General features: G+C 42.0%; 1 protein-coding gene across 4 annotated transcripts in view; it reads left to right on the forward strand.

Annotated features, from left to right (window-relative positions):
* LOC110535735 (fibrinogen C domain-containing protein 1) overlaps positions 1 to 19,684 on the forward strand; it is a 223,208-nt gene that overhangs the window by 145,843 nt on the left and 57,681 nt on the right. For all 4 annotated transcript variants that reach the window (XM_036935522.1, XM_021620949.2, XM_036935523.1 and 1 more), the window contains one exon: positions 6,988 to 7,084. In XM_036935522.1, the coding sequence (XP_036791417.1) occupies positions 6,988 to 7,084 (97 nt within the window). The remainder of the gene's footprint in view (positions 1 to 6,987; positions 7,085 to 19,684) is intronic.

Here is a 19,684-nt window from a genome sequence, read left to right on the forward strand (position 1 = left end):
AGGGGCAGCCAAACGACAGGTCAAGATAATCCAGAGTAGGAGCAAAGGTTGACACTCAGTGTGACACTAATGACCATAAACATCTGTGAGCAGACCCCAAGAGCCAACACAATGAAGCAGACAATGACCTTTTTTTTAAATATTTTTTTACTTTTTGTTTTTTTGTCAACAAAAACATACATTGACAAAATCAACAGACAACTTAACCTTTACGTACATATCCACAAACATTAATGACATCACACTTGCTCAAATCCACACATTCTCACTGTATCCACAACCAATGAGGTTTCGAATTCTTGTGAGACTCTGCCCCATATGACTGCAAATTGTGTTATGTTGTAGCCAGACAATTAATTTTCCATTGCAGTTAATCACTAGTCTAGCTAACACCTAACTATTGAAGTCCTCCTGACTTCAGTCTGGAATGGCTCTTTGATGTTGTCGGCACAATGTTTCAATAATGAAGGGGGCTGTGCTTTTACTGGTTGGCTCTCCTCTGTGCCTTTCTCACTCAAACACACACAGCCCCTGAGCGTTGCCCCCTTCTGTTACAATGGTTGTATTTTCAAATACAAACAATGAGAGGTTTCAACCCTAAGGAAGAAAAAACCAGTTTGAGAGAACCACTCAAACCCAGTCGCAGGGTCAATGAAAATCAGTGTTTCCCCCCCCCCAAAAAAAGCTCTTAACCCACTCTCAAAAAGGAATTTCTCAGTTTTACTTACTCCCAAACGTTTGACTTGACCTATGCATTTAAGAACAGAAACAAATAAATATTAGAAAGGTAAGGTACCTCTAACGTTAGCTATCTACTGTCAGACAATGCTAACTGAGTTAACTCAATCAATTACCATGCACACATGAGATAACCCTACAGAATATCTTGGTTAAATTAACCCAGATAGAGAATAAGTCAAATGTAGCTTTTCCACCTTAGCTAGCCAGCTAACTTAGCTAATGTTAGCTAACGAGGGAAATAGTGTCTGAGACAGTCCAGAACTGTCAGACTAAGTTAGCTATGGTAGCTAAAGTAGCTCTAGCTAGCTACCCTTAGATGCTGAATTAGTTAGCTTGCTAGCTAATTTGATCCTGGTTGGCAATATGCGAACATGCCGGTTATAACTAGCTAATAAAGAGCTACTTTAAGAAATATCCTGTAGTACTGCATTTTATTATTTTGTACAAAGCGTGCAAAACAAGACATGGTGTCAGAGTAAAAGGTCTTAAAATATGGATTCTTCTGGAGTTCCTTCACCTCGAATTGACTGGGAGTCTACAAACTCACCCGATGCATGGCGTAAGTACAAACAGCATGTGGAGCTAATGTTCACGGGTCCTCTGAAGGACAGAGGAGAAGAGGAAAAATGCAGCTACCTGCTCCACTGATCGGTGAAAAAAATGAGAGATATCTACAGCACATGGACAATAACCAAGGCTGAATCAAAGGTACTGAAGACATACTAGGATCGTTTTGAAGCATAGGTTGTGCAGAAGACCAATACGATATTCGCTAGGTACAAATTCCATGAGAAAGTACGGGGAGATAGCGAGTCTTTTGAACAGTTTGTGACAGAGCTGCGTCTGCTTGTGAAAGACTGGATGAAGGATGAGATGGTCAGGGACCATATTGTATTTGGAATACACTCACCGCGAGTGAGAGAGAAACTTTTGAATGTTGGGTCTGAGGTAATGCTGGATACAGCCAGAACTCACGAGCTAGCACAGGCTCAGATGAAAACCATTTAGAGCAGCAGCAGGAGCGCATCACACGAACAAGCAGTGCCGTGTTTTAGAACGGAGAGAGACATAACTCCAAAACAGAGCGACACAGACTCAAAACGCCCCAAAACATGTGGATATTGTGGATACAAAGTGCATGGCGAACAAGGAAATTGACCAGCTAAAGGCAAACAGTGTACTAAATGTGGTAAATGTAATCACTTTGCAAAAGTGTGCAGAGCTTACCGTGGGAAAACAGTACACACAGTGAGTGAAGATTAAATGTCAATCAAAGAGTCAAACGCTGATGAACTGTTTATTGATTCAGTGACACAGAAAAGTCAAATATCAGAGACAGCAAGCCTTTGCTGACATTGAGATAGGAACACAAGGCACAGAGCTAAAGTTCAAACTAGACACTGGTGCACAAGTAAACATTATTCCTCTGAATAAGTACCACAGCTTGACATCTGAGTGCGAGCTACAGCCCACTACGTGCAGACTGACTAGTTATGGTGGTGAACAGCTCCCAGTAAAAGGCAAATACAAGGAAAGTGACATGATGTTGGACTTTTGTGTTGTTGACACTAGAGCACCTGCAGTGCTAGGTCTTAAAGCATGTTTAGACATGGACCTCATCAAGCTAGTTTTATCAGTGACAAGACCAGAAGAGACAGACAATGTACTGGAGGAGTTGGCTGATGTTTCTACAGAAATAGGATTATTCCCAGGAGAATGTACCATTCACCTTGACCCAGACTCAACCCCTGTGGTCTACCCACCGAGAAAGATTCCCCTTGCTCTCAGTGCCCATCTGAAGAAAGAGTTGGAGAGCATGGAGCAATCTGACATAGTCACCAAGGTTACAGAACCGACTGAATGGGTGAACGCATTAGTGGTGGTGGAGAAACCACGCACAGGCAAGCTCTGAGTATGTCTCGACCCAAGAGACTTGAACAAGGCTATCAAACTCCCCCATTTTCCTTTACTGACGCTAGATGGCATCACACACAAGCTAGCGGGAGCACACTACTTCAGTGTCATGGACGCTAGATCAGGCTACTGGGCTATCAAGCTCATAACATTCAACACACCGTTTGGACACTACAGGTTCCGTCGCCTCCCTTTTGGGATTATCTCAGCCCAAGATGAGTTTCAGCGAAAGATCGACAAAGTGTACGAAGGCCTCGACAGAGTTGTGGCAATTGTGGACAACATCTTTGTCAATGGTCGAACCAAAGAGGAGCACTACTGAAACCTCTGCACGATGCTGCAAAGGTCCCGCGAGAGAGGAGCCCGGCTCAACCCCGAGAAGAGCACAGTCGGCGATACAGAGGTCAGCTACTTCGGACATCTCACAGCGACTGGAATCAAGCCAGATCCACAGAAGATCTTAGCCATAAAAGAAATGGAGCCACCAAAGAACCGTGCAGAGCTGGAAACAGTGCTTGGCATGGTCAACTACTTAGCCAAGTTCGCACCCAGCCTCTCCAATGCTAATGCACCCCTGCGTGAACTGCTAAAGAAGTCCAGTGAGTTTCTCTGGGACAAGCAACATGACATTGCTTTCCAGAATGTGAAAGACTTGATCACGAGAGAACCAGGACCAATCCTTGCCTACTACGACCCCGACAAAGAGCTCAGACTCCAAGTGGACGCGTCGAAGTATGGACTAGGTGCAGTGCTACTGCAAGAAGGAAAGCCGATCGGTTACGCTTCCAAACCTCTCACAGACTGTGAAATCAACAACGCTCAAATCGAAAAGGAGCTCTACCCCATTCTGTTCGGATGTGAACGTTTCCATCAGTACATATATGGACGACAATTCATTGTGGAATCCGACCACAAGCCCCTTGAGTAAATTATGAGGAAACCACTAGCCGCAGCCCAGCTAAGGCTACAGAGAATTATCCTTCAACTACAAAAATACGACTTCACAATCACTCACTCTCCAGTAAGTTTCTTACCTATAAGGACAGCAGCCTCAGTGAAGGCATGTGTCACGACTCCCACCAAAGGTGGCTCCCCTTCCCGTTCAGGTGGCGCTCGGCGGCCGTCGTCACCGGCCTACTAACTGCCACTGATTCTTTCCTCCCCCTCCTTGTCTGTTTATTGGTTACACTTGTGGTTTATTTGGTGATTAGTTGTTGTTTTTTAGCCAGCCAGCCCGCCTGTTCTTTGTGCGGGATTGTTTGTGTGACTAGTGTGCACGTTAGAGGTTAAACGTGTTTTCCTGTTCGTGGATTTTTTGCTGGACTGTTTTAGTCCCCGTGTTTGGGGCATTTGTTTTTGTGTGCGCCCTGTGTTTTCATGGGGTGGCTTATGTTCGCCGTTTGTGCACTAAATAGCACTACCCTAAACTCTCTGCTCCTGCGCCTGACTTCGCACCCACTACACCCAGATCGTTACAGCATGGACATGCAAGTGCACACTGTGTACAGCAACTTACCAGTTAGTGACGATTTTGCAGGTTTTCCTACTTACAAAGCATGTAGAGGTCTGTCATTTTTATCATAGGTACACTTCAACTGTGAGACACAGAATCTAAAACAAAAATCCAGAAAATCACATTGTATGATTTTTAAGTAATTCATTTGAATTGTATTGCATGACATAAGTAAAGAAAAGCAGAACTAAATATTTGGTACAGAAACGTTTGTTTGCAATTACTTTTATTTTATTTTTATTTCACCTTTATTTAACCAGGTAGGCTAGTTGAGAACAAGTTCTCATTTGCAACTGCTACGTGGCCAAGATAAAGCGTAGCAATTCGACACATACAACACAGAGTTACACATGGAATAAACAAAACATACAGTCAATAATACTAATACTGTATGCAATAATTACGGAGATCATACGTTTCCTGTAGTCCTTGACCAGGTTTGCACACACTGCAGCAGGGATTTTGGCCCACTCCTCCATACAGACCTCCAGATCCTTCAGGTTTCGGGGCTGTCGCTGGGCAATATGGACTTTCAGCTCCCTCCAAAGATTTTCTATTGGGTTCAGATCTGGAGACTGGCTAGGTCACTCCAGGACCTTGAGATGCTTCTTACGGAGCCACTCCTTAGATGCCCTGGCTTTGTGTTTCGGGTCATTGTCATGCTGGAAGACCCAGCCACGACCCATCTTCAATGCTCTTACTGAGGGAAGGAAGTTGTTGGCCAAGATCTCGCGATACATGGCCCCATCCTTTCCTCCCCTCTATACTGTGCAGTCGTCCTGTCCCCTTTGTAGAAAAACATCCCCAAAGAATGATGTTTCCACCTCCATGCTTCACGGTTGGGATGGTGTTCTTGGGGTTGTACTCATCCTTCTTCTTCCTCCAAACACGGCGAGTGGAGGTTAGCCCCAAAAACTATATTTTTGTCTCATCAGACCACATGACCTTCTCCCATTCCTCCTCTGGATCATCCAGATGGTCATTGGCAAACTTCAGACGGGACATGCGCTGGCTTGAGCAGGGGGACCTTGCGTGCGCTGCAGGATTTTAATCCATGACAGTGTAGTGTGTTACTAATGGTTTTCTTTGAGACTGTGGTCCCAGCTCTCTTCAGGTCATTGACCAGGTCCTGCTGTGTAGTTCTGTGCTGATCCCTCACCTTCTTCATGATCATTTATGCCCCACGAGGTGAGATCTTGCATGGAGCCCCAGACTGAGGGTGATTGACCGTCATCTTGAACTTCTTCCATTTTCTAACAATTGCGCCAACAGTTGTTGCCTTCTCACCAAGCTGCTTGCCTATTGTCCTGTAGCCCATCCCAGCCTTGTGCAGGTATACAATTTTAACTCTGATGTCCTTACACAGCTCTCTGGTCTTGGCCATTGTGTAGAGGTTGGAGTCTGTTTGATTGAGTGTGTGGACAGGTGTCTTTTATACAGGTAACGAGTTCAAACAGGTGCAGTTAATACATGTTTTAGATTCTGTCTCTCACAGTTGAAGTGTACCTATGATAAAAATTACAGACCTCTACATGCTTTGTAAGTGGGAAAACCTGCAAAATCAGCAGTGTATCAAATACTTGTACTCCCAACTGTACTTCGAACTCGACAAGCTTCACAGAACGACATCTGCAGCTGTGATACACAAACTGAAAGCAGCCTTTGCCAGGCATGGCATTGTAGAGACTTTAATATCTGACAATGGGCCCTGTTACAAATCAAATGAGTTTGAATCCTTCACAAAAGCATGGGAGTTCACACTTGCCACCACAAGCCCACATTACCCTCAAAGTTATGGCCTTACCTCCCTTATCTCACCTCATTTGCTCACATCGTATATATACTTGTTTATACTGTATTATTGACTGTATGTTTGTTTTACTCCATGTGTAACTCTATGTTGTTGTATGTGTTGAACTGCTTTGCTTTATCTTGGCCAGGTCGCAATTGTAAATGAGAACTTGTTCTCAACTTGCCTACCTGGTTAAATAAAGGTGAAATAAAATGAATAAATATATGTGCCAAGATGTCTTAGCTCATTGTAAGGGACTTTTAGCTTGCTAACATTCTAACTTATAAACTGATAATGAGCTCCAAACACAAATTAAAGCATAATGTTAGCATGAAATGTACTATCCCTTAGTGAAGCAATCAATAAAAACATATGTGCTGATCCACTGTGGACTCGGCTGCATCAGTCATACTATCAATAATCAAAACATATTTTGTTATGTCATTATCATGAGATACAGTGCCAGTCAAAACTTTGGACACACCTACTCATACAAGGGCTTATCTTTATTTTTACTATTATCTACATTGTAGAATAATAATAATAATAATACAATAATAATAATATAACACATATGCCAAGAGTGTGCAGGGTGGTTATTTTATGAACCCTTTTATCGAGCATGACATATGTTTATAGATGATTTGTGACACATTCATGTTCTGTTCATGAAGGCTTTATTAAGGCTTCATGAAGCCTTTATATACTGCACGTCATTTAAAGCAGCACCAAATGTGTCAATGTCATTTACACCAAATGGGGCTGGCGAAAACCAATTATTCAGAGTCATATTCACTAGGCACCAAACAGAAGAAAACAGACTGAAACAGGGAGAGACTACTCGAGCTCTTCCAATAAGACACAGTCATTTTCGTTTTCTGTTGCAAAACATTTTGCTATGGTGTGCACTAATGAATACTGCCCTGGATTAGGTTGCATTTGGGCACTTATGATCACAAAACAATATACCGAAATGTTGCCATGGTAATCATGTGGGGTGTTTTTCTTTTTCTGTTTATCCTCCCAGGTCATTCAGCGCAGAGAGGATGGCGCAGTGAACTTCTTCCGAGCATGGGACGCATACCGCAACGGCTTCGGCAAGATTACTGGAGAGCACTGGCTTGGTGAGCACTCACAAATAGGAGCAATACCATGAATAACTCAGTCTATTGGTTCGATAACACTCCACGTTCTTGTCACATTCCCAAAGTCTGCCCAGAAGAAAGGAGAACATTTTATTTGGTGTGGGATTCTAAAACTTGTTCTACACACTAGAATAATTCAAGGTAGATAAGACAGCTGGATCAAATTTAGGCTTGCATAGAAGTTATGCTGGGTTTTCAGGAAAATAGTCATTTTTCTTACCTGCAACACTGGAAGAATAACTTTTGCGTCAAAATCTTGGAAATCGATTTAACACTGAGCAGCATAAGCCTCTCAAGTTTCATTCATTGTCGTGACTTGACTTTAAAATTAATCTGAGGACTGTTATTTATCTAATCAACAAACTATGTTTAATTGTACCCAATTAAATTAATCATGTAACAATTAGCTCATTAGGATCTGGAGCAACATGAGTGCGGTTCATTAAAGAGTTACCATCTCCCAAATTAAACTCCTAAAGGTCTTTACCTATCACATCTATAAGCAGTCGACTTATTAATCATAACCTCATATCATATCATCTTTTTGAACAGTCGTGTCACGTACTGACCTTAGTTCCTTTGTTATGTCTTTGTTTTAGTATGGTCAGGGCGTGAGTTGGGTGGGTTTGTCTATGTTCCGTTTTCTATGTTGTGTTTTGCGTTTGGCCTGGTATGGTTCTCAATCAGAGGCAGGTGTTGTTAGTTGTCTCTGATTGAGAATCATACTTAGGTATCCTTTTCCCACTTGTGTTTCGTGAGTGTTTATTTTCCGTGTCAGTGTTTTGTTCCACACGGAACTGTTTCGGTTTAGTTTTTTCACGTGGTCGTTTATTGTGTTGTTCAGTGTTCATTATTCTTATTAAAAAACTAAGATGAACACTTACCACGCTGCGTATTGGTCCGATCCTTGCTACTCCTCAGAAGAGGAAGAGGAAAGCCGTTACAAGTCGTAACCTCCTTGCATCTGCAAAAACCAGAGCCTTACTTATTATTATGCACTACATAAATTGGTTGAATTATTTATTTACTAGCTAATTAAATGGGAACACAGGATAAACATGCACCCTTAATACGTTAAAAACAGGTCCCTAGAGGACTGATAACAATATGGCTGCTTGTTACAAAAGAGATGAAGAGGGCAGGGCGAGACAGAGAGGGAGGGAGACACTTAACGTTGGTACGTTTAGAAACTACTCTCACCTAGAGTAACCATATACTACACAAACCGCAGCCCGCTTTGAGTAAGAAATCATGAATGTATTTATGTGAAATGCCTGAGTCCGCGTGGATCTCTCTCAGTGGACAGGGCCACCTTGGAAAGGGAGTTGGGCCTTTCCGCGGCACACATGTAAGGCTCTGATTGTCCAAAAGGGTTCCAACTATAACGACACATGGCAAGACCCAGATGCAGACACAGGAGGAAGATGGTTCAAGTCTCTGATATTTATTAAAATACAAGGGACAGGCAATAGGCAGGTCGTGGACAGGCAGAAGTTCTTTAACCAGGTCAGAGTCTGAAAGGTTCCGGGTGACAGGTGGGCTCGAGGTCAGGGCAGGCTGAATGGTCAGGCAGATGGGCTCAGTGTCAGGGCAGGCAGAAGATGTTGTAACCGGGAGTGCTAGAAAACAGAGACTAGGAAAACCAGGAGCATGGAAAAAACACGCTGGTAGGCTTGACGAGACAAGACGAACTGGCAACAGACAAACAGAGAACACAGGTATAAATGGGGAAGATGGGTGACACCTGGAGGGGGTGGAAACAAGCACAAAGACAGGTGAAACATATCAGGGTGTGACACCAACAAGTCTTCTACTGTTGTTCTTCTCTGTAGTTGTCCAGTATCCGGTGACTTGACGTGTAGTCCTGAACAGAACTACAGAGTTTATTTTCCCTGCATTCGCTCTTGAAGATGCTTCTTTGAAGATAGGCTAGCCAGCCGTATCTATGGTTTGAGCAGAGTGCAGGATGGCCCTACTTAAATTCGCTTTCAAAGATACTTATTACAGCTAATCAGCAGTAACAGTGATTGTCCGGATGTGAGTTTATAATCTCTACCTCGTGTTGAGATTTACAGTTCAAACCACTTTAAACATGCAGCTGAAACTGACGCTTTTGTGGTCTGCTATGTTAATTTCTTGACTCATCAATTATAAAGTTTGTTCGAAAGGGGGCGGTTCCGTCAGGCTGATACGCTCTCTGACCTTCCTAGGGGGCATGACTTGTCACTTGTACAAAGTTATGTAAAATAATTATCTCTTATAGTTTTTCTAATCACATCCCTTTTAACACATATAAAATAAAAGTCATGTTAGATGCACAACACATAGGATGGACACTTCATACATGTAGTGGGTATACTTTCCAAAATACATTATTTCCTTTATAACATTTTTAATGACATCACAAAATAAGAAACAAAATTACATTAGTGTTCTGTAGATCTTCGCTGACCATTCCCCACATTCAATGCTAGAAATATTGTTCCGGTATTTGCTTTTGAACGTGTTAGAGTTTCACCGGTAAAAGTATCTTGAAACAAAAGACATTCCTTTGGTGAGTATTGGAGAGGGAGTTCTGAATCTTCAGGACGTGAGTTGTTCATCACCACTAATCTACCTCCCCTCATTGCAAACCTGATCTGACCTATTTGGATTCTCGTGGACAGTCATGACATCATGAATAGGAGTGGATCCCGTCCTGGTAATTGCGTTATTTTATCCCAGCAACCCAATCTCACCAGCAGAAAGTAAAAGGAAAATATTATTTCTCAGGATTGCAGAGACACATGCTTTGTTATATTCTTTCTTTAGCTGAAATTAATCAGTGAAGCTCAAAAGGAAAAAGCTTAGATCAATTCTCTACATAATTGTGTGTGTGTGTGTGTGTGTGTGTGTGTGTGTGTGTGTGTGTGTGTGTGTGTGTGTGTGTGTGTGTGTGTGTGTGTGTGTGTGTGTGTGTGTGTGTGTGTGTGTGTGTGTGTGTGTGTGTGTGTGTGTGTGTGTGTGTGTGTGTGTGTGTGTGTGTGTGTGTGTGTGTGTGTGTGTGTGTGTGTGTGTGTGTGTGTGTGTGTGTGTGTGTGTGCGTGCGTGCGTGCGTGCGTGCGTGCGTGCGTGCGTGCGTGCGTGCGTGCGTGCGTGCGTGCGTGCGTGCGTGCGTGCGTGCGTGCGTGCGTGCGTGCGTGCGTGCGTGCGTGCGTGCGTGCGTGCGTGCGTGCGTGCGTGCGTGCGTGCGTGCGTGCGTGCGTGCGTGCGTGCGTGCGTGCGTGCGTGCGTGCGTGCGTGCGTGCGTGCGTGCGTGCGTGCGTGCGTGCGTGCGTGCGTGCGTGCGTGCGTGCGTGCGTGCGTGCGTGCGTGCGTGCGTGCGTGCGTGCGTGCGTGCGTGCGTGCGTGCGTGCGTTTGTTTGTTTGTTTGTTTGGTGGGAGGGGCTGGTCCCAAAGGCCAATACAAAGAAGATTAATAGCTTTTTTTCCTCATGCCATTTACTGCTGGGTGTTGCTACCTCATCAAAAATTTGAAATCTGCATACCGTGTTTATATGTTACATTTCTCAAGTTGCCTCTTTGGGTCACTGATGCTTCAGGGACATTTTTTTATTGCTGTACTTTCCACCTGTCCTCTAGGGATGTGTGTGAAGAGTGTGTGAAGAGTGTAGGTGTGTACTTGCATGGGTGGTTGCGTGTCTTACATTTGCCCTCAGTGAGTGAACCGGAGCCCTAATTCAGGGTTGGGTGATTTGAAATGACAGGCCTGCCACAGAGCATCAGCATGTCAAGATTGACAAATTCTCCAAGAGAGGAGCAGGCAAGAGGAAAACTGCTGCTCACTGCAGCAGGGTGTTTAATGAAATGTATTTTACCTACAGGCAGAGCAGTCTCTTTATGTACTGGTGGACCTGGAGAGGAAAAAAGCATGGAAGACAAGGGGTTCCAAACTGGTCCCATATGGGGGGAAAAAAAACGTTTAAAATGTATTTTTAGATAAAAAAGCATGTCTATCTATGTGAAATATTTAATACCTTTGAAATACATTCCAATATACTGTCTTTTACAGAATGTATATAAAATTTATATATAAATGTATGTCAAATGCATATCATAATATATCTTCAATACATCCGGAAGTGAAATACATTAAAGAATGTACTTTAGAATATGTATTTATCGATATATTTGCTAAATATATTATAAAATGTATTTGATGTTTTGTCAAATATTTTCCAAAATGCTTTGAAATATTTTACATTTTATTTAACCTTTATTTAACTAGGCAAGTCCGTTAAGAACAAATTCTTATTTACAATGACTATCACGGCCATCGTTGGAAGGAGGCCAAGGTGCAGCGTGGTGAGCGTACATTTTCTTTAATTTATATAAAACAACCGTGAAGCTTAACAGGGCTAAGTGCCACAAACAAAGTTAACTACCTATAACAAAAGGAGGGAAAAAGGGTACCTAAGTATGGTTTATTATTTTATCCCAGCAACCCAATCTCACCAGCAGAAAGTAAAAGGAAAATATTATTTCTCAGGATTGCAGAGACACATGCTTTGTTATATTCTTTCTTTAGCTGAAATTAATCAGTGAAGCTCAAAAGGAAAAAGCTTAGATCAATTCTCTACATAATTGTGTGTGTGTGTGTGTGTGTGTGTGTGTGTGTGTAGGAGGAGGCCAAGGTGCAGCGTGGTGAGCGTACATTTTCTTTAATTTATATAAAACAACCGTGAAGCTTAACAGGGCTAAGTGCCACAAACAAAGTTAACTACCTATAACAAAAGGAGGGAAAAAGGGTACCTAAGTATGGTTCCCAATCAGAGACAACGATAGACAGCTGTCCCTGATTTGAGAACCATACCCGGCCAAAACATAGAAACACAAAATCACAAAAAACAAAACATAGAATGCCCACCCCAAATCACACCCTGACCAAACCAAATAGAGACATAAAAAGGCTCTCTAAGGTCAGGGCGTGACAATGACAGCCTACCAAAAGGCAAAGAGCCCCCTGCGGGTACAGGGGCTGGGATTAAAATTAAAATATTGGATAAAACACACATCACGACAAGCAATTTATTTGTAAGAAATCTATATTTTTATTATATTATATGGCAAATATACAAAATTGGCCAAGTCATATTGTAATGAAGAGGTCACTGTATTAACAATGGAACTTTAGTAGGCTCTTTGGTATCACATGCACTTATGTCAGTGTACACCAGTACGGGAGAAAAATATATTTCAATATATTTAACATCGCGTAAAATGTATTTCAAATTCAAATAGATTTTGCATCTTCTATTTACCTGAATTTTCTCCATCTCCTTCTCCTGCTCTGCTTCCACCGGACATTATATACACATTTTAAATATATTCTGGAATATATTTAAAATGTATGAAATAAAAGCTAATTAAATACATTATATGGCCAAGTTCTTATATTTTGCATGTATTTTTTTTCTCCATACAGTATGATAAAGCTTAACCTTTAATTACACACATGCATAATACATTCACTGGAATGACAGTCCTTCTCACGGGAGGCCAAAAAGCACTAAGACAAAGCTACGATACCAAAAAGCCAGGCCTCCAAGTCCAAGGTTACCAACTCTACAATACGTTTTGCCATAATGTATTGTTATTCTACTTGACACATTCCAAAAGCATTAACATGTATTTAAATGCATTTAAATGACTACAAAAATGACTACAAACATGATACATTATCGGTCATGATGTGACTCTATGTCTTTCATATCACAAATAAACAAACTTGACGAGAGCATTGTAACCAGCGTCCAACTGGCATAACATGATGTGTACTTAATATAGTAATTTTCTTTACCTCTTGGGAGGGGAAAACTAGTTTTTTATGAAGTCGAACATGTGCTCTTTATGACATAGTATTAAAATGAGGTGGGGAAAAAAATGTATATCACTGCCAAAGTTTACATTTACAATCGTACCCATTTACACTTGTACCCGTATATTGAAAATACATTTTACATAATGTTAAATATATATATATATTTTTTGGGGGGGGGTGGTTATAACCAGGGGTTGGAACCAGTTCAGGGAATAAAACCCGAAAACTGGAAAACAACAACATTTTTAGAGGAACAGAATCAGAGCCCATAACAAAAGTGATTTAGACTGTTCCGGAACAGAACCGTTATTTTAAAAGCATAGGAACCGGTTAAAAAGGTCTAAGCTAACATATGGAATTGTTTTAAGATGGTCATACCATGGATCATTTAGCCATTTGATTTTGAGTTTTAGAACCCCTGTAAGTATCAAAAAAATATATTAACCTTTCTAGCGCAGGTCGACAACATTCTGCTGAAAGGCGCGCAAATCTACCCATCGTGTCTGATTTCAAAAATGCTTTACAGCTAAAGCACAACATATGATTATGTTAGATCACCGCCAAGTCGAAAAAATACACAGCCATTTTTCCAGGCAAGGATAGGAGTCACAAAAAGCAGAAATATATATAAAATGAATCACTAACCTTTGATGATCTTCATCAGATGACACTCATAGGACATCATGTTACACAATACATGTATGTTTTGTTCGGTAATGTGCATATTTACAGTGCCTTGCGAAAGTATTCGGCCCCCTTGAACTTTGCGACCTTTTGCCACATTTCAGGCTTCAAACATAAAGATATAAAACTGTATTTTTTTGTGAAGAATCAACAACAAGTGGGACACAATCATGAAGTGGAACGACATTTATTGGATACAAACTTTTTTAACAAATCAAAAACTGAAAAATTGGGCGTGCAAAATTATTCAGCCCCCTTAAGTTAATACTTTGTAGCGCCACCTTCTGCTGCGATTACAGCTGTAAGTCGCTTGGGGTATGTCTCTATCAGTTTTGCACATCGAGAGACTGACATTTTTTCCCATTCCTCCTTGCAAAACAGCTCGAGCTCAGTGAGGTTGGATGGAGAGCATTTGTGAACAGCAGTTTTCAGTTCTTTCCACAGATTCTCGATTGGATTCAGGTCTGGACTTTGACTTGGCCATTCTAACAGCTGGATATGTTTATTTTTGAACCATTCCATTGTAGATTTTGCTTTATGTTTTGGATCATTGTCTTGTTGGAAGACAAATCTCCGTCCCAGTCTCAGGTCTTTTGCAGACTCCATCAGGTTCTCTTTCAGAATGGTCCTGTATTTGGCTCCATCCATCTTCCCATCAATTTTAACCATCTTCCCTGTCCCTGCTGAAGAAAAGCAGGCCCAACCATGATGCTGCCACCACCATGTTTGACAGTGGGGATGGTGTGTTCAGCTGTGTTGCTTTTACGCCAAACATAACGTTTTGCATTGTTGCCAAAAAGTTCAATTTTGGTTTCATCTGACCAGAGCACCTTCTTCCACATGTTTGGTGTGTCTCCCAGGTGGCTTGTGGCAAACTTTAAACAACACTTTTTATGGATATCTTTAAGAAATGGCTTTCTTCTTGCCACTCTTCCATAAAGGCCAGATTTGTGCAATATACGACTGATTGTTGTCCTATGGACAGAGTCTCCCACCTCAGCTGTATATCTCTGCAGTTCATCCAGAGTGATCATGGGCCTCTTGGCTGCATCTCTGATCAGTCTTCTCCTTGTATGAGCTGAAAGTTTAGAGGGACGTCCAGGTCTTGGTAGATTTGCAGTGGTCTGATACTCCTTCCATTTCAATATTATCGCTTGCACAGTGCTCCTTGGGATGTTTAAAGCTTGGGAAATCATTTTGTATCCAAATTTTAAAAATTCTTCATAACAGTATCTCGGACCTGCCTGGTGTGTTCCTTGTTCTTCATGATGCTCTCTGCGCTTTTAACGGACCTCTGAGACTATCACAGTGCAGGTGCATTTATACGGAGACTTGATTACACACAGGTGGATTGTATTTATCATCATTAGTCATTTAGGTCAACATTGGATCATTCAGAGATCCTCACTGAACTTCTGGAGAGAGTTTGCTGCACTGAAAGTAAAGGGGCTGAATAATTTTGCACGCCCAATTTTTCAGTTTTTGATTTGTTAAAAAAGTTTGAAATATCCAATACCTGTCGTTCCACTTCATGATTGTGTCCCACTTCTTGTTGATTCTTCACAAAAAAATACAGTTTTATATCTTTATGTTTGAAGCCTGCAATGTGGCAAAAGGTCGCAAAGTTCAAGGGGGCCGAATACTTTCGCAAGGCACTGTATATCCAAAAATCTCAGTTTACATTGGCGCCTTAGATGCAGTAATGTTTTGATTCCAAAACATCAGGGGATTTTGCAGAAATACTCATAATAGACATGATAAAAGATTCTAGTGTTATTCACAGAATTAAAGATAGACTTCTCCTTAATGCAACTGCTGTGTCAGATTTTTTTTTTACTTTACGGAAAAAGCATAATCTGAGAACGGCGCTCAGAACCCAAAACAGCCAGAGGAATATCCACCATTTTGGAATCAACAAAGTTAGAAACAACACCATAAATATTCACTTACCTTTGATGATCTTCATCAGAAGGCACTCCCAGGAATCCCAGTTCGACAATATCCTTCCTATTTGGCCCTGTCCGGGGGTATCATCAGATGGGGCCACAGTGTCTCCTGACCCCTCCTGTCTCAGCCTCCAGTATTTATGCTGCAGTAGTTTGTGTTGACCATTCCATAAAAATGGAGCTCTATAGGAGAAAGCCCTGCCTCCAGCTGTTTGCTTAGCAATTCTAGGGACAATTAGGAGGCCTGCGTCTTGTGACCGTGTATGTGTGCAAGAGTGTCATTGTAAGTGTGATAGGCGGATATACTTTACATGTAAACAGGGCTGAAAAGGGTATAGTAGCAGGAATATATAAATACTTATGGTCATATATTCATATCAATAGGAGTAATAGTGACCAGTAGTAGGATAAAGAGATAGATACTAAGGTAATACTAATGGTAATCAATAATCAATTAATAATGTAGCAGCGTAGTGGTAGTAATACATCTAATCAATAATAATTTTAGCAGAAGCATCGTTGTGAGGGTTGTGTGTGTGTTGGTGTTGGTCTAAGTGTGTGGCATCAGTAATGAGTGTGTTACTGAGGGTGTGTGTGAGTCAGAGTGACAGTGAAGGTGTGTGTATCTGTGGGTGGGCATAGAGTCAGTGTGGATAATCTGTGGGAGAGGGAGAGAAGTAGCTGTTAGCCATTTAAGAGTCTTATGGCCAGGGGACAGAAGCTATTTGGGAGTCTGATGGTCTGAGCCTTGATGCACCGGTACCGCCTGCCGGACGAGAGAACAGTCCATGTGTCTGGTGGTTGGAGTTTTTGGCAATATTTCAGGTCTTTCACAGACACTGCCTGACATGTTCATCCTGAATGGCTGGGAAATCACCCCCAGTGATGCACTGGGCCATCCGCACCACCCTCTGTAGGTCCTTCCGGTCGAGGGAGGGGCAGTTGCCATACCAGACGGTGATGCACCTAGAAAAGTTCCTAAGGATCTGAGGGGCCATGCCAAATCTTTTCAGCTTCCTGAGGGAGAAGAGGCGCTGCTGTGCCTTCTTTAGGACTGTGCTGGTGTGAGAGGACCATGTTAAGTCCTCAGTGATGTGGACACCGACTTTGAGCTCTTGACCCTCGCAACTGTGGCCCCGTCGATGTGAATGGGGGTGTGCACCTGCCCCTGTTTCCTGTAGTTCACGATCAGCTCTTTGGTCTTGCTAACGTTGAGGGAGACATTGTTGTCCTGGCACTACATTGTCTCATCGCCATTGGTGATCAGGCCTACGACCGTCAGCTTATTGACTAGCTTGGAGGGCACTATGGTGTTGAGCACTGAGCTGTAGTCGATTAACAGCATCCTCACATACAGTGCCTTCAGAAAGTATTCATACCCCTTGACATATTCCACATTTTGTTGTGTTACAGCCTGAATTCAGAATGTATTAAAACAAATAATAATTATCATCCATCTACACACAATACCCCATAACGACAGTGAAAACATGTTATTAGACATTTTAACAAATGTATTGAAAATTAAGTATTGAAAATGAAGTATTGAAAAATTTATTGTATGTTAGAATCAGCTTTGGCAGCGATTACAGCTGTGAGTGTTTCTGGGTAAGTCTCTAAGAGCTTTGCACAGCTGGATTGTACAATATTTGCACACTATACTTTTTAAATTCTTCAAGCTGTCAAGTTGGTTGTCAATCATTGTTAGACAGCCATGTTCAAGTTTTTCCCATAGATTTTCAAGACGATTTAAGTTCAAATTGTAACTAGGCCAGTCAGGAACACTCAATCTCATCTTGGTAACAACTACAGTGTATATTTGGCATTGTGTTTTAGGTCATTGTCCTGATGAAAGGTGAATTTGTCTCCCAGTGTCTGTTGGAAAGCAGAGTGAACTAGGTTTTTCTCAAGGATTTTGCCTGTGTTTCGCTCTGTTCTGTTTCTTTTTATCCCCCCCCCCAAATACTCCCTAGGCATTGCCGATGACAAGCATACCCATAGCATGATGCAGCCACAACCATGCTTGAAAATATGAAGAATGGTACTCAGTGATGTGTTGTGTTGGATTTGCCCCAAACATAATGTTTTGTATTCTGTACATAAAGTTAATTTTTTTGCCACATTTTTAGCAGTTTAACTTTAGTGCCTTATTGCAAACAGAATGCATGTTTTGGAATATTTTTATTCTGTACAGGTTTCCTTCTTTTCACTCTACAACGTTGTTGATCCATCCTCAGTTTTCTCCTGACCATGGTTGACGAACACCTTGACCAAAATGTCTGACCTTGTATACTGTCAAAAGACATTTCATACCCATTATAGTATTCTAATTCCTAATTCCATGGGGCCAAAGGCCTAACAGTAAACTGTTGTCACGTCCACACGCACACGCACACACAGACACAAACACACACACTCGACACACTCTGCTGCAAAATCAAGAATATTATACGTTTAAGATAGTTGATTCATGGGCCTCCCGAGGGGCTCAGCGGTCTAAGGAACTGCATCGCAGTGCTTGAGGCGTCACTACAGGCTGTGTCTCAGTCGGCCGTGACCGGGAGACCCATGAGGCGGCGCACAATTGGCCCAGCTAGGTCCTGGTTAGGGAAGGGTTTGGCCGGCCGTGATGTCCTTGTCCCATTGCACTCTAGCGACTCCTCCTGTGACGGGTTGGGCGCATGCACCCTGACACAGTCACCAGTTGTACAGTGTTTCCTCTGATACATTGGTGCGGCTGGATTCTGGGTTAAGTGAGCAGTGTGTCAAGAAGCAGTCGGCTTGGCAGGGTCGTATTTCGGAGGACGAATGGCTCTCGAACTTTCCCTCTCCTGAGTTCATACGGGAGTTGCAGCGATGGGACAAGACTGTAACTACCAATTATGGAGAAAAAGGTGTAAAAAATATAGTTGATTTGTTATTGATATTATCTACATTGTTTATGTCGTGGCAATATGATCCTACAGATTGATTTCAGTAAGATAAAAATGCTATTTATGTTTCATCTGAGCCTGAAATATGAATCTGCATATTATTTTGATATTGGGGAGACATGAATATTAATATGAGTATTTTTAAGTCATCAAGGGGTGAGGTTGAAATTGCCATTCTATATTTTTCTGTGGTAGTGTATTAGCATATTCAGTCAAAACCAACCTTGCAGAGGACTTCAGATATGCATTCCCTTTTATCAGTCATAAAAAGAAGAAAAATTGTGATAAAAAGTTCATTCCAACACTCTGCTATAAAACTCCAAACCTTTACCCAGAATGCCAATTTATGGAGCATCTGACTCAAAAGCACCTTTCAAATATAGTGGCAAGCACACCATGCAGAGAGACTCATGCACACGCACGCAGGTACACACACACACTTTAAGCTCCAGCTTCAGTGGTCCACAGAGGTAGGAGGTATTATAAAAGCCTTGCTTTGTGCACTGTTGGAATCCCATTATTGAAGCTCAAGTGTTACTTTTGAGATGGCTGTTTCTTTTTATGATGAAGTGAACAAAAAACACCAAAGCCTTATCCTTCATTCTCTCTAAAAGAAGGAATGTTTTCAATCTCGTAATCTGATCCCTTCGGTATTCCCTGTATCATCAAACCCCACCAACGAGAGCCAGGACAGTCACACACAAATCAGCAGAAAGAGAGGCCCTTTAATATATACTGAACTAAAATATGAACACAACATGCAACCATTTCAAAGATTTTACTGTGTTACAGTTCACATAAGTAACTCAGTCAATTGAAATAAATTCATTAGGCCCTAATCTATGGATTTCACATTACTGGGCAGGGGTGTAGCCATGGGTGGGTCTGGGAGGGCATAGGCCCACCTACTGGGGAGCCAGGCCCAGCCAATCAGAACGAGTTTTTCCCCACAAAAGGGCTTTATTAGAGACATAAATACTATTCAGCACCCCCCTCAGATGATCCCACAGGTGTAGAAGCAGGATGTGGAGGTCTTGGGCTGCCGTGGTTACACGTGGTCGGCGGTTGATATGCCTGTTAGACGTACTGCCAAATTCTCTAAAACGACGTTGGAGTCAGCTTGTGGTAGAGAAATTAACATACAATTCTCTGGAAA

This window comes from Oncorhynchus mykiss, chromosome 11 (assembly GCF_013265735.2).
Source record: "Oncorhynchus mykiss isolate Arlee chromosome 11, USDA_OmykA_1.1, whole genome shotgun sequence".
Classification (NCBI taxonomy): domain Eukaryota; kingdom Metazoa; phylum Chordata; class Actinopteri; order Salmoniformes; family Salmonidae; genus Oncorhynchus; species Oncorhynchus mykiss.